At 40.4% G+C, this 26,272-nt stretch overlaps 1 protein-coding gene across 3 annotated transcripts in view; it reads right to left on the reverse strand.

Moving 5' to 3' along the window:
• NIPAL3 (NIPA like domain containing 3) overlaps positions 1 to 26,272 on the reverse strand; it is a 62,036-nt gene that overhangs the window by 13,676 nt on the left and 22,088 nt on the right. For 2 of the 3 annotated variants that reach the window (XM_051988210.1, XM_051988212.1), the window contains exons 3-10: positions 21,210 to 21,278; positions 15,877 to 16,048; positions 14,949 to 15,008; positions 14,379 to 14,524; positions 12,410 to 12,506; positions 5,712 to 5,847; positions 3,873 to 3,961; positions 174 to 237 (exon numbers count right to left, since the gene is read on the reverse strand). In XM_051988210.1, the coding sequence (XP_051844170.1) occupies positions 174 to 237; positions 3,873 to 3,961; positions 5,712 to 5,847; positions 12,410 to 12,506; positions 14,379 to 14,524; positions 14,949 to 15,008; positions 15,877 to 16,048; positions 21,210 to 21,278 (833 nt within the window). The remainder of the gene's footprint in view (positions 1 to 173; positions 238 to 3,872; positions 3,962 to 5,711; positions 5,848 to 12,409; positions 12,507 to 14,378; positions 14,525 to 14,948; positions 15,009 to 15,876; positions 16,049 to 21,209; positions 21,279 to 26,272) is intronic. The other variant, XM_051988211.1, reaches the window with a different exon arrangement.

Genomic DNA, 26,272 nt, shown 5'->3' on the forward strand with positions numbered 1-26,272 from the left:
AAAGGCTGTCATATTGGCGGTTGGTTTTTCTTAACTGTTGCTTTTCCTTGTTATAAGGGAGTATATACAGCTTGAAACGATAGTGGTATGAAAAACAAAAAGCACAAATAACGCTTTAAAAAAAAATTAAATTGTGTGTTTGTGCGAGGCAATGAGGACACGCATTAACTCACCCAAGTGCAAACATACATATGTGGAGAGCGTCCTCACCGATGAAATCCAAGTAAAACGTTGCTCCTAACAGAAAAAAAAAACCACAGACACACATACTATGTTTAAATGCTTTTTAAAAAATATAAATAAAAAATTTAAGAATAATTAAAAATAAAAATAAACTTGAACATAGTCCAAATACACAATATTCACAGCCGTACTTTGCTGAAACAGAGTCAATATATCCAGTGATTGGGGTAAGGTTGAACAAACTCATCTTATTTAAATATAACAAAAAAGACTGCTGTAAGAGATGATGAATGTGATGAATACAGAGAAGCCTGGATAGACTGACCAGAACTGATGCAGAGTGAAGTAAGCAGAACCAGAGAAACACTGTATACACAGTGACTACTATCATATAGAACAGGAATGAGGAGAAATTATAACGTAGCCTCAGAGAGAGTTGCGAAAATCATCCCTTCCTCCTACTTCTGTTCAGCTCCTTCACAAAGGGGTGGAGTCCACAGAAGGAGAACATTGCATATTTTTTTGAAGTGTTTGACTGGTTTTGCTAGATTTTTTTCTTCTTATCTTCCTCTGTATCTTAAAAAAAAATTCTCGATTATAAAGAATGGTTTTGGAGGCAGAGGGAGAGAGGATTACATGGGAAGTCTAAGCCATGTAAAAATAAAATATAGCAAAACATTAAAAAAAAAAAAACTACCAGTGATCTTGTGACAAAGAGAGTCATCTACACCCAGAAATAGGATCTGAGTGTAGATAACAACAGAGAATTTTCACTCTTTTTGTTGTTGTTTGGCTGCATTTTGTTTTCTTTCTCATTTTTTTCTTTTTAATCTGAGTTTTCTTGTGCAAGAAGATAATTGTATACATATTTATAGAAATATATAAATACATAAATACATATATATGTACTGGATTTGACATGTTTAATATATATTGGATTACTTACCATCTAGGGGAGGGGGTGAGGGGAAGGAGTGGAAAATTTGGAACACAAGGTTTTGTAAACATCAGTGTTGAAAAATTATCCATGCATATGTTTTGAAAATAAAAAGCTTCAATAAAAAAATAAAAAACTAAACTTCAACAAAAACTGTCAAACACAAAATAAGGGGCAAGATTTTATTTTTTAGTTCCATCATCTAGCCTTTATTAAGGCAGAACCAAAGGCATGAACAACTAAGAACAAAGTAAAGAAAATGCCTTTGAGTGCTAAGTGCCTATAACAATAATAACAGAATCTACCTAGTACAGGATCATAGAATCAGGCATCTAGAATTGGGAGGGACCTAAAAGACCACAAAGTCCAAGCCACTGACTTTACAAATGAGCAAATATGCCCCAGAGAGTGATTTGACAGCTTGTAATAGAGGCTAGATTTGAAACCAAACAACTTATGATTGGCTTTGTGTACCTCATCTCCTTGGAGTCTCTCAACAACCCTGTGAAAAGAATTATTCTCATTTTACAGATGAGGATACTGAGGCTTACAGGGATGGAGTCACTTGTCCATTACTGTAACTCTGGTATAGGTCAGAGGGCTGAGCTTGAACTTAGGTCCAGTACTTTTACCATTAAACTACATTGATTTATCTTGATTTTGAATTGTGGTTCTGTATGAACTTAAACAAGTCTTTTAAATTGTTTGGAACTCAGTTTTCATTATTTTTAATGGATACAATATAATTTGTATTATTGTAGATACATTCTCAATGTTCTACCACCATTTGCTCTTTTTTCTTTCTGTTTGTATTTTTTTTTTTACTTAATAGTATTTTATTTCTCCAATTATTTGTAAAGACAGCTTTTGACATTCATCTTTGTAAGATTTTGGGTTCCATATTTTTCCTTTCTCCCTCCTTCACCTTCTCTTTCCCCAAGACAACAAGCAATCTGATAAAAGTTAGACATTGTATTTTTTTAAAAAGATATTTTATTTTTTAAATAGTATTTTATTTCTTCCTAGTTACATGTCAAGAAAATATTTAACATTCATTTTTACCAGATTTTGTATTGCAAGTTGGTACTCTTTTTGAATCAGCTGAAAACACACTAGCTGAATCTGCCTCTGACACAGAATACCTGTGAGACCCCTGAGCATCCTCAGCATTCTCATTTAGAAAACAAAGGGACTGGGCTACATACCTGAAGACCTTCTTCCTCCCTGTTCCTCAAAGAAACAACATTCTACTCATTTGTTCCATGCTTTTTCACTCGCTGACCCACATTTGGGATTCTTTTTCTCTCTCAGCCCTGGCTTCTGGCTTCCTTTGAATTCAAACTAAAAATCTCTAAAAAACCTAAATGTCTTCAAAAAGCCTTCTTAAGTCCCTTCAATCTACTGCCTTCTGTTTGTTGATTGTTTCCAAATTATCCAGTCTCTAGCTTGTTTATATGTAACTGTTTACATGTTGTCCTCCCCATGAGGAACTGTGGACTCTTTGAGGTCTTTTACCTTTTTTTTGTAATCCCAGAATCACTGGAACATAGTAGGTGCTAAATAAATATTTATTGATTGTTTTTATTATTATTGATTGATAATATTATTTATCATTCATTCATTTATGTATCATTTATTATTTATCTATTATCATTTATCTAGTCATGTGACTATTGATTCAAATATAGGCCAAATTCTTAAAAATCATTTTGGAAGGAAACAAAGAACCTGTGCAGCCAAACATACTTATATTTCTGATAGCTGGACCAAATGGAAGCAGAATGTAGGGGAAGAAGGAAGCCCAAGGCTTAGATCCCACCCCTCTTTCTCTCACACATTCTGTGTTCTAAGGGCCCTCCCAGCTCTGACCTCCTGGGTTCTAAGGGCCCTCCCAGCTCTGACCTCCTGGGTTCTAAGGACCCTCCCAGCTCTGACCTCCTGGGTTCTAAGGGCCCTCCCAGCTCTGACCTCCTGGGTTCTAAGGGCCCTCCCAGCTCTGACCTCCTGGGTTCTAATAGCCCTCCCAGCTCTGACATCCCATGTTCTAAGGGCCCTCCCAGCTCTCACCTCCTGGATTCTAAGGGCCCTCCCAGCTCTGACCTCCTGTGTTCTTAAGGACTCTCCCAACCCCCACATTTTATGTTCTAAGGGCCCTCCCAGCTCTGATATCCTGTGTTCTAGATTCCCTTCCAGCTCTGATATTCTGTGTTGTAAGAGTGTTCCCAGCTCTAATATCACAGTAGCTAGCATTTATATGGCTGCTTGCCAAATACTTGACATATATTATCTTATTTAATCTTCCAAGAACATTGGAAGAGTTATTCCCATTTTACATAGAACATGGAGAATCAGAGCATATGTCCTGGGTCACACAGTCAGTAGTAAATGCCTGAGGCTGGATTTGAACTCATACCTTCCTGACTCTATCCACTGTACCAGCTCATTATCTTTCATTATAAGGACCATGGACAAGTGAATCAAACACTGGATTTGGAGCCGGGAAAACCTGGGTTTAAATCCCACCTCCTGTACTTACCAGCTCTGTTAATTCTGTGCCTCAGTCTCCTCATCTGTAAAATGAAAGGCTTGGATTTTCAAGTCCTCCCTAATACTAATATTCTATAATCTTATAATTCCCATTACACAGAATGATCCATAGGAAAAGGCTTGATAAAAAATGCTTCCTTAGTCATCTTTATACTGTCAATTTTTTTTTAAAGGAAAGAAAACCTGGTCATTTCATAATAGTTACCTGCTGTGATTGCAATGGTTGTCGACAGAATGTAGCCCACGCTGGCAATCAAGGAGGAATCATAGAGCTGGGTGGCCTGGCTTAAGAAGCTTCAGTAAAAGAAATAAGCACATCCGTCAGTTCCTTGCAGGAAAGATCAGGAACATTATGACTCAATTCCCTAACTATAAGGGGGATATACAGGAGCCTGCAACATCAAGAAAGCATCTAGCATCAAAAGAACTAAGATTACTATTATTTTCATATTACTTCACATCACTTTTGAGGAAAGACATGGTGCTTGAGAAGATCCAGGTGTACCTGGCTCTCTGCTGGCCCCCTTTCCAATTCAGTCCAGTGCCCGGCACACAGCAGATGCTTAGTAAATTTTTATCAACTGGCTGATGGATTGTCATGGTTCAGAACAGAGGATGAAACATCGATCACTCCTCTCTACAGAAAGATGGAAAATTTGGACTCTTCCACTCTCAGACCCTTCTGATTTTCTGCCTCTGTCAATATTCTTTTTTCTTCTGCCTGAAATTCCAGCCCTTTCTTTTCTAAAGAATGGATTAATATTCTGTAAGATCCATTTCAAATGCCTCCTCCATGAAGCCATCTTCTTTATCTATTCAGATGTGATCTTTATCTTCCTTCAACTCTTATTAGTATCTTGACTCTCTCATCACATTTTTATATCATTCTTCATATAATATTTAACTATATTTATGTATTATATATGTATAAATTAATATATAATATCAAGCTATGATATAGTTCTCTTTTAAAAAGAATATTTTACTTTTTTCAACTACATGTAAAGACAACTTTTAATACTTATTAAAAAAACTGAGTTCCAAATTTTTCTCCTTTCCTCCTTCCTTCCTAAAATGGTAGGCAACTTGATATAGGTTATATATTTGTAATTATATCATAGCTCTTTTGTACACTCACTCCCTAATAGACTGTAAACTCCTTGAGGGCAGGAATTCCACCATTTTGGGGAACTCTTTGTAACTCAAACACCCAGGAAAATACCCTGCAATCAGGGACTGAGTAAGTCTGAGCCAATTAAGAATAATTAGAGAAATTACAGAGTTCTCTCTTAAGCAACTGACATGGATATGAACTTAGAGAAGGAATTGTGTTGCTTCATCATACATTTTTTAGATCCTCAGATAAGAGAAATCTTGTGGGATCTTTGGCCCATTTGTGACAAATGAGATAACATCCCAGAAGGCGTCAGCTGGGGAGTATATATATCGTTGATATCTTTCATTATGATGTTCTTTATTTCCTATGGTTTTAAAAGTGGGACCCAACAATGCTGAAAAATTACCCATGCATATCTTTTGTAAATAAAAAGCTTTAAAAAAAATTTTTTAAAAAAGATAATTAATTCTGGACATGGCTTTTTTCAACAATGAGATGATTCACGCCAATTCCAATAGTCTTGTGATGAAGAAAAACCATTTGCACCCAGAGTGAGGACTGTGGGGACTGAACATGGACCACAACATTGTATTTTCACTTTTTATTGTTGTTTGCTTGCATTTTGTTTTTTTCTTTTTTTTTTCCTTTTTGATCTGATTTTTCTTGTGCATCATAATTGTGGAAATATGTATTAGAAGAATTGCACATGTTTAACATATATTGGATTACTTGCCAGCTAGGTGAGGGGAAGGGAGGGAAAAATTTTGGAACATAAGGTTTTGCAAGGGTGAATGTTGAAAATTATCCATGCATATCATTTCATTATAAAAAGCTTTAATAAAAAAATAAAAGAAAAAAAGAAAAGTGGGACCCAATCAGCATCTGATGGGAGATGGTGAGGGGCAGCAGGAAGAGAAGATGACTTACGCGGCTTGATAGATGGCCGTGGCGACCATGCACACCAGCATCACGTAGAAGATGGGGTAGTCGAGCTGGAGGTTCCCTTGGATTGATAGGACCAGCATTCCTGCCACAGCCTTGACAGTCACCACTGTCATGGAACCTAGAAATGATTTATAGAAATTTAAAAAGTGGTTTTCTTAAAAATCGCCAACACACACACACACACACACACACACACACACACACACACACACACACACGTTATGGGCATTTCCCAATAGTAACTCTCCATTCCTATGGAATCCTACCCGATAATAAAGAAAAGCAGACAAAACTGAATGATAAAACAATCACATCACAGTGCAAGCCACGTGAAGGCAGCTGGCTGGCTTGGTACACAGAGCACAGGACTTGGAGGCAGGAAGACCTGAGTTCAAAGAGTGCCCCAGACACTTACTAGCTATGTGATGGAGAAGTCACGTCATCTCTGCTTCAATTAATTAATTATCAATCAATTTTTATTGAAGCCTTTTATTTTCAAAACAAATGCAAGGATAACTTCTAACATTCCCCCTTGTGTTCCAAATTTTGCTCTCCCTTCCCCCCATCCCCTCCCTAGATAGCAAGTAACCCAATATATGTTAAACACGTTCTGCTTCAATTTAAATAAAATTGGGATAATAACAGCATTATCTTCCACTGGGGTGAGGATCCAGTGAGATATCTATAAAGTGCTTTGCAAACTTTGAAGTACTATAGAAATGCTAACTGTTGTTATTATTATTATTATTATTATTATTACTGTTATTATTATTCTGTACTCATGGTCTCCTATCTCTCTACAGAAAGGAAATCCTCTGTTCTGAACTACAGCCATCTATCAGTCAATAAATAATAATTTTTTATTAAAGCTTTTTATTTTCAAAACAGATGCATAGATAATTTTCAACATTCACCCCTGCAAAACTTTGTGTTCCAAATTTTTTCTCTCTCCTAGACAGCAAGTAATCCAACATATGCAACTCTCCTGTACATATTTCCATAATTATCATGCTGCACAAGAAAAATCAGATCAAAAAAGGGAAAAAATGAGAAAGAAAACAAAATGCAAGCAAACAGCAACAAAAAGAGTGAGAATGCTATGTTGTGATCCACACTCAGTTCCCTCTCTCTGGGTGCAGATGGCTCTCTTCTTAATAAATAATTATTAAGCACCTATTAAGTGCAAGGTACTGGGCCAAATGCTGGGGATACAAAGAAAGACAGTCCCTGTTTCCAAGCAGCTCACCATCTAATGAAGGAAACAACAAGCAAACTCACTACATTTCATCTGTGTCCAACTGCCTTTTAGGGAAATTTTCTATGTTATCTCTATTATAATAGGGGCTGGGCCTGTGAGGAGTTTCTATTCACATCCCCAGGTCTTAGCAGAGTCCTTTGAACATTGTTAAGTATGTACAGCAATTTTTCATTCATTCATTCTTAGTCACTGTGTTTGCAGCTCAAAAGAAAAACAAAAATAAAAACAAAAACAAAAACAAACAACAACAACAACAAAAAAAACCCAAACCCTACAAACCAGGAGACGCACAAACTTAGGGTCATCTCCACTCCTTAAGCTCCTATGGACTATTTGTGCCTAACTTGTGGTAGAGACTTCAGAGGTCATATTGGATGATCAGCCAGTCAGGACACACTGCGCCTTGACCCCACACAGTGAAGTCATTTTGATCCTCTTTGTTATAAAAAAACAATGTATATTTTCTGCCTTCTTTACTCTCATTCATTCCTGTTTCTTTGTATCCTCATATTCATTATTTCTTATGCTACAATAACATTCCATTAGTCTTATATCACAATTTGTTCCACCGTTTTCCACATTGATGAGGGCTTGCTTTTTTTTTTTTTTTTTTGCTAGTATGGTTACGAGTATTTTATGTAAAGCTTTTTTTGTGGGGGGAGAGGGTCTCTTTGTTATCCTTGGAAATTAGCAGAAGGGAAATCATTAGGTTAAATAATTTCAAATAATTTTCCAGAAATGACTGGATCAAATCACAATTCTATCAACAATATATACATGTTTTAGCAAAGTGTCACAGAGGACCTAAGTGGGCCATTCATTCAGGGTCTCAAGTTGCAGCTAAAATCTCACCTTCTAGAAACCTTTCCCAATCCCTTTTCATTATAATGCCTTCCCTCTCCTGATTATCTCCAATTTATCCTATCTATATCTTCTCTTTATCTCTGTTGTATGTTATCTCCTCCCCATTTCTGCATCTGCCTGTGAGCTCCTTGAGAGCAGGCTTGCCATTACATCAATGCACTGTTTTGTACATTTTTGTTTGTTTCCAGTGCTTAGCACTATATTGGGTATATAGCAGGTGATCAATAAATGTTGACTGACTAGGTACACAGTGAGCACTGAATAAATGTTGATTGAGTGAAAATTTTTAAATAAAAAGAAGCAATTTAGGATGCTTGGCTTTAAAAGCTCTTTATAACCTAATCTCACCTAACTTTTCAGTCTCATTATACAACTCCCCTTTTTGCACAATATAGCATAGAGGGATTGGTCTTCTTCATGTTCTGCATGAAGAACTTTTCCAACTGTGAATTGAAACAGTTCAACAGGCTGATTTCAGAAAAACCTAGAAAGACGTACATGAACTGATTATTGAGTGAAGTGAACAGAACCCAGAGAACTTGGTACTTAAAATAACTGTATATGTACAATCTTATTGATTGCTGCTTTGGAGAGGTGGGGTGGTAAGAGAGGGAGGGAGAAAAAATTTGGAACTCAAAATCTTACAAACATCAATGCTGAAAACTATCTTTACATGTAACTGGAAAAATACAATGCAAAATTTTTTTTTTTTTTTAAGTATACAGCTCAAGTACACGGAACCTTGTTTGAGTCCTCCAATTCTTAATGTTCCCTCTCCTATTCAACTCTCTTCCTTTTATTTTTTATTTAAGATAGACGATGTACACGTTGTCTTCCCCAACAGGATGTAAGTGTTCTAGGAGCGGTGGTTATTTAAATATTTTTGATTTGTGTCTGCAGTTGCCTACAGCAAAATACCCCAGCTCATGGCAGGTGCCTAACATTAAATGCTTGCTGATAAGACTGGAAAGGCAGATAGGGAGACCAGCAAATAGGACCTTACTAAATACCATTTCATCATACAAATCTGATATTACAGCATAAAAAGAGTAAGGATAGTAACATCTCTTATCTTGATACTACTTATCATGTTTCTCAGGCGCCAGTTTGATGGCCCAGGCTCCAGCTTAACTCCCTTACAGGAAGTAAACTGAATTATAGCCTTTCTGACCTTTCTTCCCAGAAACTGAGCTGTGAGCTTGGTCCCTTTACTGAAGCTTAAGCCAGGACACCCAGTAAAGGCTCTATTCTGTCTACAATTATGGCCATCACAGCAGCTAACTATAGTTGCTTAATTAACAACATGGAGATTATAACGTATATGCAAACAAGTCAATTAAGTATTCCTTCCTAAACTCAGAGGCTTGTTCCTGTTGTTCCATTCTGCCTAATTAGGATTATAAAAGTAAAGAATGTCAAGGAGCTGGTAGAGTTCTTAGAACATAGAATGTAAGAGTTCTGGGAGGGATGTTAAAAAGAGAGAATATCAAAACTGGGAAGGAGTTCAGAACACAGAATATCAGAGCTAAGAGGAGGTTTAGACTATAGAATGTAAGTGCTTGGAAGAAGGCCCTTAGAACCCAGGAGGTCAGAGCTGGGAGGGCCCTTAGAACCCAGGAGGTCAGAGCTGGGAGGGCCCTTAGAACCCAGGTCAGAGCTGGGAGGGCCCTTAAGACCCAAGAGGTCAGAGCTGGGAGGGCCCTTAGAACCCAGGAGGTCAGAGCTGGGAGAGCCCTTAGAACCCAGGAGGTCAGAGCTGGGAGGGCCCTTAGAACCCAGGATGTCAGAGCTGGGAGGGCCCTAAGAACCTGGGAGGTCAGAGCTAGGAGGGCCCTTAGAACCCGGGAGGTCAGAGGTGGGAGAGCCCTTAGAACCTGGGATGTCAGAGCTGGGAGGGCCCTTAGAACCTGGGAGGTCAAAGGTGGGAGGAACTTGAGAGCACAGATTAATAGGAGAAATCTCAGAAGGTGATAGGATTGTTGCCTTCAAGTATTTGAGGAATGGTCATGGTGGAAAGCATTAGATTTGTTCTGCTTAGCTTCAGAGGAAATAACTAGGAGCCATAGGCAGAAATTATAGAGACAGATAAAAGTGTAATCTAATTGATATGTTTCTAAAAGGAAAAACCTGATCAGAACTATCAAAAATTAGAATCAGGAGGTAAAAGGATTCCTTATACTGGAAGTTCTCAACAGAGACTACTTAACCAATGGGCATTCTCTCTTATATATCACTCAGTTAAGTATTTATTAAGGGCCTCCTGTATGCACCGGGCACTGGGCTAAGTGCTGGTGGGGAGGAACAGGGTGGTCAAGAAAGACACAAAACAATACTTCCTCTCAAGGAAGCTAACATTCTAATAGAGTGAGTTGGACTAATTGAGTTTTTTTTAATTTGGAAAACGAAGGGGTAGGATTAAGTAATCTTTATAGTCCCTCTCAACTCTTAATTTATAGTTTTAAAATTCTAAATATTAAAATTTAAAATTCTAAATAAATAAAATGCTATATAAACAGATGTAAAAATTATAAAATTCCTAAATATCATGCAAGACTTCTGTGATAGAAGACTCTTAAAGTCCTTTGTTCCATATAAGATCTTATTGATCTAATTTTTTAAAACATCCATTTCTAAAGACACCAGACTAGTCGAGAGCCAATTAAGTGCCTGTTCTCCCGATGGCCAATTTCTTAAGACTGGGCCATGGTAACCTGTCACACACATATTCTGTTTATACTGTAGGACAAAGGCAGGGTGATCTGCCCCAATTTGTGTATACATCTCTCTCTTTCAATCCTCTGCCCAGGACTTGTCATGCCAGTTACTGCCAGAGACAAATGCTCATCCCACAGGGTTCAAGTGGCCAGCATGTGACTGCACCCTTGCCCAAGCCAGAAGGAAAAGAATTGGAACTGTGACACATCACTTTTTAAATTAAATTAAATTTTTTTGCTGAGGCTTAAGTGACTTGCCCAGGGTCACACAGCTAGGAAGTGTTAAGTGTCTGAGATCAGATTTGAACTCAGGTCCTCCTGACTCCAGGGCTGGTGCTCTACCCACTGCGCCACCTAGCTGCCCCCACATCATTTTCTTAAAAGGTTATTAACCTTTGCGTGTGATGGGAGGGGATGCATTCTATCTCCTCATTTGGGGGGTTATCCTAAGACCGGCCCGAGATGGGAACTCCCTGGTAAATGGCCCAGTGGGTCCCAAACTGGGCAGGTTAAAGCTCCTTTTCCATCAGCATTTTGGGTCGCAGTGGCTGAAGTGCTGCCAGCCTGGGCAAGATGGGGAAATTCAGTCTCAAAAGAAAAAAAGGGGGGTTACCAACCCCTTAGCCACACCCACATGCACACTCCCCTACATTTCAATGTAGATAGAAAAATAATGGGTAGATGATGGACAGACAGGTATGGCCATGTGGGATAGCTGTAAAACGGGAGGGGGTGAGAGCCTTGTAATCAACATGATAGACAGCACATGTACGGATATTTATATCCATGTGTGTATCATCTGTGTATGCATGTGTATGTGGCAGCTAGGGGGCTCCATAGTGCACAGAATGAGACTCCTCTTCCTGGAGCTCCAATCTGGTCTCTGACACATCCTAGCTTTGTGACCCTGGGCAAGTCACTTCACCCTGCCTGCCTCAGTTTCCCCATCTGTAAAATGGACTGGAAAAGGAAATGGCAAATTACTCCAGTATCTCTGCCAAGAAAACCCCCAATGTAGTCAGGAAGAGTTGGCCATGACTGAAAAACAAGAGATTTTTACTTAGAACAAACACACACACGGATCTATATCTATAAACACAATTGAATTTGCATACATGGCCTATATACATGTACATGTGCACACATGAGTATATGAACATATCTACACAAACTTCAATTCTGTAAACAAAGCCATAGATCCAAAGCTGGAAGGGCCACCATTGAGCCCAACTTTCTCATTTTACAGACAAAGACACTGACTCCAGAGAAAATAAGACTGCCAGCTTGTCCAAGGTCACAGCATCCAGTAGGTATCAAACTCAGGATCTGAACTCAAGGTCACACATATAGTGTCAAAGGCAGGATCTGAACCCGAGTCTTTAGACTCTAGAATCAGGGTTCTTTTCCTGCACCGAAGTGCCTCCCTCTTAATGACTTTTGGACATAACCACACCCTCACTTCCCAAGGAGCCTCTTCAAATCAAGAGAACCGATTAAAAACCAACTACTGACATTATATCATGTGTTTTGGGATGTGGGTTTTTTTGGGGGTTTTTGCCAGTTGCTGCAGAAAATGTAGCGATTACTACAGCTCAACTTAATGATTTCAATATTTAATAAGTTGCATGTGAGTTTTTTTTGGAGGGGAGGGGAGAAGAGATTAGAGGAAAAGGAGAATAAAATGAGAGAATGAGAGGGAGGGATGGAAGGATGAAGGGGAAAGAGAGCAGGAGAGAGGAGAGGGAAGGAAGGGTGGATGGAAGAAGGGAGAAAAAGAAGAAAGGAAGCAACAAAGGAAAGAGGGAAGGAAGGAGAAAAAGAAAATGAAAAAAGACAATCCTCACCAAGAAGAGCGACCAGGAGGAGGATCACGACTATGTAGTTGACGTTTTTCTCCTTGTAGAAATATAGCAGTAAGCAGAAGACAATGATCTCCACAAGCTACAAAAGAAGGGATAAAGCATAATCCAAACTCGTCCAGGTAAAGCCTGCAGCCCCACAGTCCATCTCTACAGAAACCCTCCAGGAGAGCCCTTCGACTATTAGAAGAGAGGGACAGAGGGGGGACTGTCCGCTGAGAACCAGCCTGGCTCAGCCCGGAGGCAGGACGGGGTAGGTAGAGGTCTTGGCTATGTGACCTCGGCAACTCCCTTTGCTATTTGTAAAACCACTAACATTTACCTCATAGGGTTGTTGTGAGACTCAAACAGGCTCAGAAAAGTCATATTATTTCAGAGCTGAAAGAGAAGTCAGTAGTCATCTCTTCCAACCCATACCCAATAACAATAATGTCCAGGATGAGGCACCTGCCAAGTGGGCCTCCAGCAGCTGTTTTGGGGCTCTTGTAAGGGAGAGCCCCCCTTAGCACTCTGGGGAAAATTCCAACGGGGAAAGAAGCTCTCCTCAATATCTGACTTTATTTGGCCTCTTGGCAAATGCCCTCCGTGGCCCACCAGAAAAAGTCTAATTTTTCTGGACAGCCCTTCAAATACCTGGACCAGTTTTCACATCCATGTTTGGATCTTCCAAGATAAAGATTTAGAGTTCCTTCAACTGGTGAGTAACGTCTAGAAGTAGGGAGGATGGCGTACCTTCAACAGCTACTCAAGTGCTAATTATTGTTATTATTATCTTTGTTCAGAGTCATTCATCACTAGGTTAACCGCAAGGCAAGGGCATGTCTTAGTGACAGCTCACAGATTTAGAGCTGGAAAGGATCTTAGAGGCCATTTTGTCTAAATTTTCCCCACTCCCCACCCCTCGGGTTTCACAGATAAGGAAATAAAGAAAGGCTTAGAAAAATAAAGAAACTTTTAGGGGCACAGAGTCATTAATATTAGCAATGGGACTTTGACCAGATCTTCCAGATGCCATGACCAGCCCCGTATCCAGGACACACAGTGTCTACTAAAGACTGTCTATTAAGTAAGAGGATTAGGTGTGATCCATGACAAAATCACAGATCCCTGAAAAATAAAACCTTTTCTCTCCCTCGCTCCAAAACTCTAAATGAAGTTTTTAGCTTTAATGGCTGACATTCTCTGTTCTAAAGGCCCTTCCATCTTTAGATTCTAGATACTAAGAACAAACTCTGATATAGCAAGTTCTAAGGTTTTTCCCAATCTGATATTCTATGTTTTAAGGTCCCTTCTACTTTGATATTCTCTGTTCTAAACTCTCTGTTCTGTAGCTGCCACCACTTCACTGCCGCCCCCCAGCTTTGTCATTCTGGCTTTTAAGGTCCCTTCTAGTTCTGACATTCCAGATTCAAGGTTTGTTCCACTCTGATATTCTCTGTTCTAAGGTTCTTTCAATTCTGATATTCTCTGTTCTAAGGTCCCTGACATTCTCTGTTCTACAGTCCTTCCAATTCTGACATTCTCTGTTCTAAGGTCCCTGAAATTCTCTGTTCTAAAGTCCTTCCAATTCTGATGTTCTATGTTCTAACGCCTTCCAATTCTGATGTTCTATGTTCTACAGTCCTTCCAATTCTGACATTCTCTGTTCTAAGGTCCCTGAAATTCTCTGTTCTAAAGTCCTCCCAATTCTGATGTTCTATGTTCTAAGGGCCTTCCAATTCTGACATTCTATGTTCTAAGGTCCCTCCTAACTGACATCCTGTGTTCTAAGATTCTTCCCACTGTGACATTCTCTATCCAAGGTCCCTCCTAACTCTGATGTTCTACGATTCAACAACCACAGATCCCTCCCACAACCACATTTTAAAAGGAGACAAATGCAAAGCCTGTCTCTTCCAGGTGTTTATGACCCCAGCTGTGCTTTCTAAGGGAAGGCCGCCCAGGCTTCTCTTACCATGTAGAGAAGGAATGGCCAGCTCACTAAGTGCTTTGTGATGTTTTCTCCTGTCATCTTTTCATGACTGTTGGGTCCAAAGGTAACCAGCAAGTAAGTGCCTATGATGGCCAAGCCACAACCTACAAAAGACAAAACATAACGCCCTGTGGGGGAAACAGGGACACAAGACACAAAGACGCGTTAGTGGATTAGTAGATAGAATGGGACACGGAGTTATACTTCATGGAGGCAAGGGCTCGGGGAAGGAAGAGCTGGCCGCTGGCACGGGGAGGGAGCCTGACCTCTCGGGCCAAAGGAGCCAGAACAGAACAGGAGCCCACTAGCATGGAACAGTCGGACACACAAAGCTGGAGACTTCACCACAGGGAGGTTCCCGCCCTCCTCCTTTGCTCCTCAGCCCCAAACTTCACAGAAAGGAAAATAAATGAAGTCAGCATTGCTCACTACTAGGCTGTGGTTTATTAAGCCCAGGAATGGGGTGGGGAAGCAGCCCAATAACCCTCAGGGAAGCGGGCCCATCAGCAAACGTAAACGAGAGAGCGGGCAGAGAGAAATTGGAAAACTTACTCAGAAAATCTTTGGGTTTCCATTTTTCTTTGATGAATATGATTCCTATTATGGCACTGGCTGTAGAAAAAGATACACAGGACAGAGAAAGAAGAGGAAAGATTTACATCAGCTCTATGTAGGGTTCCATCCCCCTTCCCTTTCCATGGGTCTAAGCTATCTCAAAGTGTCCCTCTTGATAGTCACTTGTTAACCCTGGATTTGGAATCAGGAAAGGCAGGTGCGAGGGGCTCAAGTCATGCTTCCAACATTTATTAGCTGAGTTATTTATAAATTGCCTCAGTTTCCCCATCTTGCAAATGAGGGAGATACAATAGGGGATTCTCCTCCAGTTCTAAGCTTATGCTCTTTTATTGTTGCCATTATTCAGTCATTTCAGCTGTGTATGACTCTCTGTGACCCCATTTGGGAATTTCTTGGCAAAGACACTGAAGAGGTTGGCCATTTCCTTCTTCGGCTCATTTTACAGATGAGGAAACTGAGGCAGGCAACATAAAGGGCTGGTAAGTGTATGAGCCTGGATTTGAACTCAGGAAGACTTCTCGGCCCTATGGTGCCATATAGCTACTTCTATGACTGGGGATCTAACTGGTGTAGGCACTTTTCTGTGGCCTAACTAGAGACCAAGAAAGAGCAGTTGACTTGGAGACCCGTATTGCAGAGGTGGCTCTGTTATTAACGGTCACTTCCCTTCTTGGGGACTCAGTTTCCCTTTCTGTAAAATGAGCACATCATCCTGACAAAAATAATTGGGCTTAAAAATGAAGCTTCCAGGCAGCCTTCCCTCCCTGCTTTCTCCTGTCCACGATATACCTGGCAGTGCCCTCCTGCCAGCGACCCATGCCCAGTGCAGGTCCCTCTGTGGTTCTCTTCCCAGATCACAATAAAAGGCCAGATTCCTCCCCCCATCAAGTCCCCCTGATCTTACCGATGACAGAGACGGCGCTGAGGGGCACGATGAGGGAGAGGGGCGCGAAGGCGTAAGACGAGAACACTCCCAGTTCTCCCAGAAGCATCAGGAACAGGCCGAGCCACCACGTCTTGGTCTTGAAGTAGGCCCGGGGGTCCTTAGAGCCGGCCAGGCGGATGTGGCTATATTTCTACCAGAGGGAGACAGTGCAAAGCATACAAGATTGGGGGCTAGACTCAAGACGGGGTGCCCTCCAGCTCCACCTTTCTGCTCCGATGCTCTCCTGCCAGTTACTTCTCAGCTGGGGGGATCCAGCAAAGTCACCTCTCCCAACCTCGGTTTTCTCACCTATAAACTCAGGGTACTGGACTACATTATAGGCCCCTTGCGAAGAGCATGAGACCATGACAAGTCTCCAGGCCCTGCCATTAATGCAGGAGTTTACAGCTGATTTGCATGATGGTCCAGAAGTCAAGAAGTCCAGATTTGCTCCCGTGTGTGATATGGGGCAAATCCCATAAATTCACCACGTCTCGGTTTCCTCATGCTTAAAATGAATTTCATTTCATAGATTTCATTCATAGGCTTCAGTTAGTTTTAGTTCTAATTTTAAAATTCAATGATTCTGTGATTATCTCAATCAATCAGCTAATGATCATTTATTAACACATCCTTTGTGGCCAGCATATGCCTGAGTAATAAGTGGCCCTCCAACCTTCCCTTTGACACCTGTGAGTGAGGAACAGCCGCTATCTCCGAGATAACCCACCTGTGGAGAGCTCTGATTATAAAGTTTTTTTCATATATTAGAGGATGTTTGTCTCTGTCTACACCTGCTAGAGAGGTCCGAGCCTTTTAAGGCTAAGAACAACAACCTTCTTACATAGTATTCAAATATTAGACTGTTCCTCAAACCTTAGAATACAGCAATTACACCGCTCCTAAGTCTTCTCTTTTCCACCATAACCCTTCCCACCTACTATTCACTAAGCACCTACTATGTGCCAAGCATAGTGTTAATTAACATTAGGGACACGAGAACAGCAAGAGAGAGCATCTGCCCTCAGGGGGCTTACAGTTCATGAACAAGACAACATGCAACAGTTGGACACCGTGCATTCAGGATAAATGAAAGGGGACAGGGAAGGCAGCAGAACAGTTTCCTCTACAAGGGAGGTATTTGGGACCAGAAGGAAGCCAGGGAGACCAGGAGGGAGGGCACTGCAGGTACGGGGGGAGGGAAGGGCCAGCAGGGAAAATGCCTGATGTTGGGAGACAGAATATCTCAAGGCACAGAGAGAAGGTCAGTGTTACTGGGTCACAGAGCACAAGTGGGTAGGGGGTGCAAAGTATATGAAGCCGCAAAAGGTTGGGGAGGACATTAACTGCCAAACCGAGGGGTTTACATTTGATCCTGAAGGTGGCAGGGAACCACTGGAATGGACTGAGTAGGTGTGAGGTGATATGGTTGGACCTGAGCTTTAGGAAAATCACTTTAGTGACTGAGAGGAGGATGACGGGGCCGGCCCCCCAGCAGCTACTGCAATAGTCCAAGCATGGGGCGGGGGGCAGGGAGGGGAGAAGAGAGGAAGGGGGAGAGGAATGGGGGCAACAATACCAGAAGGTGTTATAAAGCACTTTTTTTTTAAGCATTTGTGATGTGGTTGGGGATGGTCATTCCACCCATTGGGCCGACGGTAGCCCCTCTGTGACTTAGGAGCCAGTCCCAGAGGGTCTCTGGGAGCTGAGAAATACTTCATCAAAGACATATCCTGGTGATGAATGGTCTCGAAACTTAGCTGTTGGAGAAACAAAGTCCACCATGGGGCCCAAGCCGCAAAGGGTTCCTGCAGGGTAGGTCCTGCTGGTGCGGGCTCAGAGGCCATTGGGTGGCTCAGCGAGTGGAGGGCCAGGTCAGGATCAGGGGGACTCAAGGTCAGATCTTGTCCCCGACATTCACTGGGTGACCCTGGCAAGTCAATCTCTGCCTTGGTTTCCTCAACTGTAACGTGGGGATGACAGCAACCCCTCCCCCCATCCTGGCTTGTTGTGAGGCTCAAAACAGTTATAAGGGATTTAGGACAGCGTCTGACATTTAGTAGGCACTTAAAAATGATCATTCCTTCCTTCCTTTTATCATTCCTTTTTTCCTCCCTTCTTCCTTCCTTCCTTCTTTTTCCTCCTTCTTTCTTTCTTTCTTTCCATTTTCTTTCTCCCTTTCTCCTTTCTTTCCTTCTTTCCTTTTTTCTGATAGCAGAACCCCCAAGAACCAAGGGTCATGTCACAAAGGGGCTTTAACCTTTAATAAAATGTTATTTTTTTCAATAAATATTTATTTTCACTTCCTTTTATCCTTTCCCCCAATTTGAGATAATAATAATAAAAAAAACCCCAAAGCCTTTGTAACAAATATACACAGCTGAACAAAACAAATTCCTATGTCCAAATATATATTCCTCATTCTGCACCTAGAGTCTCTCACCTTTCTGTCAGTCTGATAAGCACCTACTGTGTGTCCTAGCACTCTTCTAAATAGTAGGGACATAAAGATAAACGCAGGGCCTCAAGGAGCTTCTGGTCTAATGTAGGAGACAACATGCAAATAACTACATATAAATAGGTTCCACATGGGATAAAAGAAGGGGAGACTAGGAAGGGTTTTTTTTTTTTTTGGCAGATGGTGAGACTTTTACTGCATCTTAAAAGAAACTGGAGAAACCAGGGAATACAAAAATTTCTCCATCTGTACCCTACGTCCATGCCCTCCCTGCTTCATCAGCGGTCCTTGGGAGCATGATTGGTCACCTGTTAATCAGAATTAAACCTTAGGTCCTTAAGTCAATGACAAAACAATTCTCTCTGGAACACACTGAGATGTATTTTATCAGTAAAAAGAATAATGGCTTCTGGATTTGGGTTCAAATACAAACTTCTATGCTGGCTGTCTGCGTATCTCTGGACAAATTATTCCACTTTTCTGTGTCTCAATTTCCTTATATGTGAGGGGCTGGACTCGACTAATCTAAAACTCCAGCATGCACTCTACAATCCTACAATTCCCAATGCTTAACTCAATACCTGGTACATAGTAGGCACTTAATAAATGCTTATTGATTAATTAACTATTAAGCTACAAATGCTGCAGAGAAGCCTCAAAAACTCCTACTGTAGGTAACAAAAACAGGACAAAATTTCCCACCTTGGAGGGCTCCATTCCCTTAATAGATTCTTGAAATGCCATTTAAATTTCTGGTGTCTATTTCCGTCTTCCTCAGATAAGACGATAAGGGTTTTGATGATGGTGGCTTGGTGCCTTATTCCTTACTGCATCCCCTACTGAGCTGAATCCAGGCCCCAGGATGTTGTAGGCACTCAATAAATATTTGTTGTTTCCTTTTATTTATTTTTTTGCTGAGGAAACTGGGGTTAAGTGACTTGCCCAGGGTCAGGAAATGTTAAGTGTCTGAGGCCAGATTTGAACTCAGCTCCTCCTGACTTCGGGGCTGGTGCTCTATCTGCTGGGCCATCTAGCTGCCCCTAAATATTTGTTGAATGGGGAAAAAAATAAAATAGCACAAAAAATGATCATTCCTAATGTGTTGGATAATGTTCTGGTTAAACCAGTTCTCAACAGTCAGACAACCTGGCAGGGAAGGAAATGGAAGAAATGTGTAGGAGAACTTTCTGTAATTCAAGCAGAATCGGTTGAGGAGAGTAGTGAAAATCAGACCCGCTCTCTAGTCTGGTCCATTCATGACACCCCCAATACCCGGCGGCAGCAAGGCCCTAACATTCTATTTTGCTCATTCTTGTCTGCTATGTACACACTCTATTGCTGGAAATACGTAGCTGGAAAATGATACAGTCCCTGCCTTCAAGAAGCTTATATAGGAATAAGTGATATACAGCATGACAGCTGATAGCGTAGCGTGATCCTTGTCTCCATTAAGAAGCACACTGTCTAGGAGCAGGGACATGACATCCTACCCTACTCTGCCCTAGAGATCACAAGTACAGTATCGAGCCCAGTCCTGCGAGGCACTTTAGGGAAGGACAGAGCTGAGCTCTGTGAAGAACAATCCCGGGAGGGCACGTTCCAGGATGATGGACCTCCACCCAATCCCACAGGAGAATCTGAGTTCTTGGTCTACAGAAGATGAGGCATTTTCAAGTGTTTGAAAGGCACAGAGAAGGGGTTTGATCTGTTCTGTCTGGCCGTCCAAGGCAGAATTAAGAGCAATGTGTGCAAACTTCAAAGGCCCAAATGTAGCCTCGATGTCAGGTCAACCTTCTGGCAGAGTTATTCCAACACACAATGGGCTGTTTCAGGAGGGAGGGAGCTCCCCCTCACTAGTAAGACGTGTGCTTGAAGGCAATTTGGTTCAGACCAGAGGGATCGCAGATTTAGGGGCTGAAAGGTCCTAGGAGACCATCTAGTCCAATTCCCTCTTTTTTACAATTAAGGAAACTGAGCTCCAGAGAAATTATATGCTTTGCCCAGGATTTCTGAGGCAATTCAGATTCTGTGATGAAGGGAATGGGCTAATGAACCAGAAAGACCGAAATTCAAATCCAACTCAGATATTCACTAGCTGTGTAACCCCGGACAAATAACTTTAAATTAAAAACAAAACACACACACACACATACGCACACAATAGAATATGTAATAATAATAATATGTGATAATAAATATAATAAAAAATTATTTAGATTGTCATTAAACTGTTGGCATTGAGAATCAGACATACATAATAAACCTCCCAAAAAATAGATACTGAAAGGTCCTTTCTGCCATGAACTAGACATGTAAACAAGCTGGCATCTCTGTACCACACCAGTCAAGTCAGCTTCCTCCATGGCCAGCTGCTGCTCCAGCTTTTCTGGGCAAGTCATTTAACCTTTGTCTGCCTCAGTTTCCTCACCTGTAAAAATGGGAATAGTAATAGTGCCTGCCTTCCGGGGTTGTTCTGAGGATAAAATATTTGTAAAGTGTTTTGCAAGCCTTAAAACTCTATGTAAATGCTAGCTATTATTATATTATGTATATTTTATATGAACCTATCTGCATATATATTTTATCTCCCATGACCCCCAGGAAAATATAAGCTATATGAAATGAAGACTTTAATTTTGGTATCCCCAGTGGCTAGCACTGAGCAGATGCTCAGTCAATACTTGTTAAATTTTAGCAAATGGATTCAGATGCCCACAGCATGGAGCAGCATGTGGCAGGGTCAGGGTCCCAAATGCAAGGCACAGAGGGACGTGAACACAGCCTGGCAAACCAGGGCCGCTTAAAGCCAAGCTCTGGCTTACTTTTCCCAACGGCGTTGAGGACCGACACTCACCTGGAGATTGAGGGCTATGCTGACGACGAGATGTCCAAAAATAGCCAGCAGGGCGCCAATCAAGTTTTCCTGCAAGGAAAATGAAGGGGACAGAGATGAAATCCTAGTCCCAGTCACAGGAGCGATGACGTCCATAAGACCAAGTGAGGCGAGGTCCAGAAACAGCATCAGAAGGCAAAAATAAAAGAACCACTCGACACAAGAGTACCCAAAGTGGTTATTTAGGATGAAGCTGGGCCATTTACTGATTCCTGGTCTCTGGGACAGAAGCAATGTCTGCCAATTAGGCCAGGCTAATTTTTCCTGTAAGAGTCAGGGAAGCTGTCCCTGAGGGCCCAGCGGGTTAAGGATCCATCCGAACCTGTGCTGTATCTTTGCGGAGCATCCTTTCCATCCTATGGCTAAGTAAACTTCTTTTTCTGAACTGCTAGATAGCCTCCAAATGTCTCATTCTGTTCCTATGCTATAACTGAAACACCAGCTGTGCTGAACCAGGCCCAACCTGTAACAGAACTGGAAGGGAGAACACAAAATATCGATGCTGGATGGTACTTTGGAGCAAAGGATGTGAGACTTGGAAAAGACTCAGGAATCTAGGATGAATGAGCTTGGAACATGAAGGGGAAGTTCTAGGAAAACAGATTTAGAGATGAAAAGCATAACCTATTCCTGCATTGTTTAGATGGGAAAGACAAAGGCCTTAACAGACTTTCTAAAAGACAAAAATGTAAGTTGCAAAATCGAGATTTGAATTCGGGGCCATTAATTTCAAATTCCAGGCTCTTCCTCCTCCTCCTCTCTCTTCTTCTTCTTCCTTTTTTTTTTTTTTTTTTTTTTTTTTGACGTAATGCTGCCTTCCTGACGAAGGAGCTAGAGAAGGCTTGAAAAAAACAAAATTAAAAATTGATGGAACCTTAGAGATTCAACCTCTGATTTTATAGATGGGATTAAATGAAAACAAGAAACTGAGTGCCATGTTGAAATGCTTTGCCCAAGGGCAAGAGCTCTTGGCTCTGTTACTTGCTGGCTGGGTGACCTTGAAGTGAGGATGATTTTCCCTCTGTGCTTTTAGTTTTCTCATCTGTACAATGTCAGGAAAGGGCTGACACAGAGTTAGTCTAGATCATCTCTAAGGTAGCTTTAAACTCTAAAATCCTATGATTTTCTGCTAAGAAAAGTGGCTCTAAAAAGCTGGAGGAAATTAAAGGGTTAGTTAGGATAGACAGAATTGGAATTTCATGTCCAGAAAGAGAACTGATAAATTCTGAGGGCAGAATGAAGAATATTTTCTCCCCTTTTGAAATTTTTTCTTGCTTTTTTTTTTTTTTTTCAATCTGGCTAATGGTTCATACAACCATGTCTTTAATGGTATTATATTGCTTGCCTTCTCAGTGGGTAGGGGAGATGCTAGAGGGAAGGAGAGGATTTGGAAGTGAAAAGAATACTTTTTTTTTTTTTTAAAGCTTGGAATTCCTTGAAGGATCAAGACAAATTGACACAGTTCATTTTAGCAGGATGAAAATGTTCATTTCAAGGTCATATATAAGTGTGTGTATATATGTATATATATATATATATATATATATATATATATATATATATACATACACACACATATATGCATGCATATATGCATATTATGCTACAAATATTTCACACATAAATATATATGTCACAAATGCATATATACACATACATACATATAATATGTGGGGGGGGGGGAGAGAGATGGAGAGAGAGAGGAAGAGAGAGAGAATCGATTGATGAACCTGGTGCTTCCAGTATTAAAAACTTACTTTATGGTAATTATGTTTCCTTGAAAGCTGAGAGAAAGACATTGTGGCAGAGTAATAATAGAGATCTGACTTGGGAATCGTGAAGATCAGGGTGCTGTCTCTGACTAGCTGAGCAAGTCTCTTAGTAATGCCCCCAGCCAACTCTTTAAGACTACAAATTACAAAGAATTGTTCAGTCTCTATTGGTAGAAGAAATTTCCAGAGTAGAAGTTCCCTACTGACAAAAATCAAAGCTCCTGATTTAAAAAATAAAAAATAACAAAAACATGTACAGTTTGGGTGAATTTTAACTATATCAGGTTATTTTTCATCAACTCCCTTCTGTAAATGAAAACTATTTAACCAACAAGTCATTATTAATAATTGGCACTTATAAATAGGGCCCTTTTATTCAAAGATTTCAAAGGGCCTCAGACATGCTAATTATCTCTCAAAACCCTTCTGAAGTAGTGATTGTTCCAGTTTTATAGTTTTCTGAGTGTTTTTCCTTTCTTCTGAGGGTAGGCAAAGGATAGTTGGGACTTGTCACACAGCAAAGTTCTGACTCTCTATAACAAGACTAGGGGTTGCCAGTTGCGTCAAAGTAGGGTTGTCCCATCTGTCAGATGCATGTGTGGGGCTGGAAGCACAGCCCAACTCCTACGAGTGACAAGGAGGAACATGGCAGCCACACAGCCCTCCCAGGCTCTGCCGTTCACATGATGTAGAAATGGGAAACATTGCCCAGTTTGGGCCTTTTATTGTAGCCAGGAGGAAAGCCAGGTAATTGGCCAATGTCAGACAGGAAGGCCTTCAAACTCCTAATTTAGGTTGTCTATTCTTGAATGGAATATATTCTGGAAAGGAATTTGGAACTAGGGATGTCAAGCTGTGAACGTCCTTTGACCCAGCAGTGACTCTACTAGGCTTATATCCCAAAGAGATCTTAAAGGAAGGAAAGGGACCTGTATGTGCAAAAATGTTTGTAGCAGCCCTATTTGTAGTGGCCAGAAACTGGAAATTGAATGGATGCCCATCAATTGGAGAATGGCTGAATAAATTGTGGTATATGAATGTTATGGAATATTATTGCTCTGTAAGAAATGACCAAGAGGATGAATACAGAGAAGCCTGGAGAGGTTTACATGAACTGATGCTGAGTGAAATGAGCAGAACCAGGAGATCATTATACACAACAGCAAAATTATGTGATGATCAACTGTGATGGACATGGCTCTTTTCAACAATGAGATGATTCAGGCCAATTCCAATGCTTTTGTGATGAAGAGAGCCATCTACACTCAGAGAGAGAGGACTGTGGGGACTGAATGTGGACCACAACATAGTATTTCACCTTTTTTGTTATTGTTTACTTGATTTTTGCTTTATTTTTCTTTTTTTTTTCCTTTTCGATCTGCTTTTTCTTGTTCAGTAAGACAATTGTATAAATATGTACAGAAAAATTGTACATGTTTAATATATTGGATTACTTGCCGTCTAGGGGGAAGGAGTGGGGGGAAGTGAGGGAAAAAAATTTTGGAATAAGGTTTTGCAAAGGTGAATGTTGAAAATCATCTATGCATATATCTTGAAAATAAAAAGCTTAAAAATAGCATATATTAGAAATAATTCATAATTTTAGCAAAGTAGCAGGATACAAAATAAATCCCCATAAATTCTCAGCATTTTTATACACCACCAACAAAACCCAAGAGCAAGAGATACAAAGAGAAATTCTATTCAAAATAACTGTTGATAACATAAAATATTTGGGAATCTACCTACCAAAGGAAAGTCAGGAATTATTTGAGCAAAATTACAAAAAAGTTTCCACACAAATAAAGTCAGACTTAAATAATTGGAAAAATATTAAGTGCTCTTGGATAGGCCGAGCGAATATAATAAAGATGACAATACTCCCTAAACTAATCTATTTATTTAGTGCTATACCAATCAGACTTCCAAGAAAATATTTTAATGATCTAGAAAAAATAACAACAAAATTCATATGGAACAATAAAAAGTCGAGAATCTCAAGGGAATTAATGAAAAAAAAATCAAATGAAGGTGGTCTAGCTGTACCTGATCTAAAATTATATTATAAAGCAGCAGTCACCAAAACCATTTGGTATTGGCTAAGAAATAGATTAGTGGATCAGTGGAAAAAGTTAGGTTCACAAGACAGAATAGTCAACTATAGCAATCTAGTGTTTGACAAACCCAAAGATTCTAACTTTTGGGATAAGATTTCATTATTTGATAAAAACTGCTGGGATAACTGGAAATTAGTATGGCAGAAATTAGGCAAGGACCCACACTTAACACCACATACCAAGATAAGATCAAAATGAGTCCATGACCTAGGCATAAAGAACAAGATTATAAATAAATTAGAGGAACATAGGATAGTTTATCTCTCAGACTTGTGGAGGAGAAAGAAATTTGTGACCAAAGATGAACTAGAGACCATTATTGATCACAAAATAGAAAATTTTGATTATATCAAATTAAAAAGCCTTTGTACAAACAAAACTAATGCAAACAAGATTAGTAGGGAAGCAACAAACTGGGAAAACATCTTTACAATTAAAGGTTCTGATAAAGGCCTCATTTCCAAAATATATAGAGAACTGACTCAAATTTATAAAAAATCAAGCCATTCTCCAATTGATAAATGGTCAAAGGATATGAACAGACAATTTTCAGAGGATGAAATTGAAACTATTACCACTCACATGAAAGAGTGTTCCAAATCATTATTGATCAGAGAAATGCAAATTAAGACAACTCTGAGATACCACTACACACCTGTCAGATTGGCTAAGATGACAGGAAAAAATAATGATGAATGTTGGAGGGGATGCGGGAAAACGGGGACACTGATGCATTGTTGGTGGAGTTGTGAATGAATCCAACCGTTCTGGAGAGCAATCTGGAATTATGCCCAAAAAGTTATCAAAATGTGCATACCCTTTGATCCAGCAGTGTTTCTATTGGGCTTATACCCCAAAGAGATACTAAAAAAGGGAAAGGGACCTGTATGTGCCAAAATGTTTGTAGCAGCCCTGTTTATAGTGGCTAGAAACTGGAAAATGAATGGATGCCCATCAACTGGAGAATGGCTGGGTAAATTGTGGTATATGAATGTTATGGAATATTATTGCTCTGTAAGGAATGACCAGCAGGATGAATACAGAGAGGCTTGGAGAGACCTACATGGACTGATGCTAAGTGAGATGAGCAGAACCAGGAGATCATTATACACTTCGACAACGATATTGTATGAGG

The sequence above is a fragment of the Antechinus flavipes genome, chromosome 3, assembly GCF_016432865.1.
Source record: "Antechinus flavipes isolate AdamAnt ecotype Samford, QLD, Australia chromosome 3, AdamAnt_v2, whole genome shotgun sequence".
Lineage (NCBI taxonomy): Eukaryota > Metazoa > Chordata > Mammalia > Dasyuromorphia > Dasyuridae > Antechinus > Antechinus flavipes.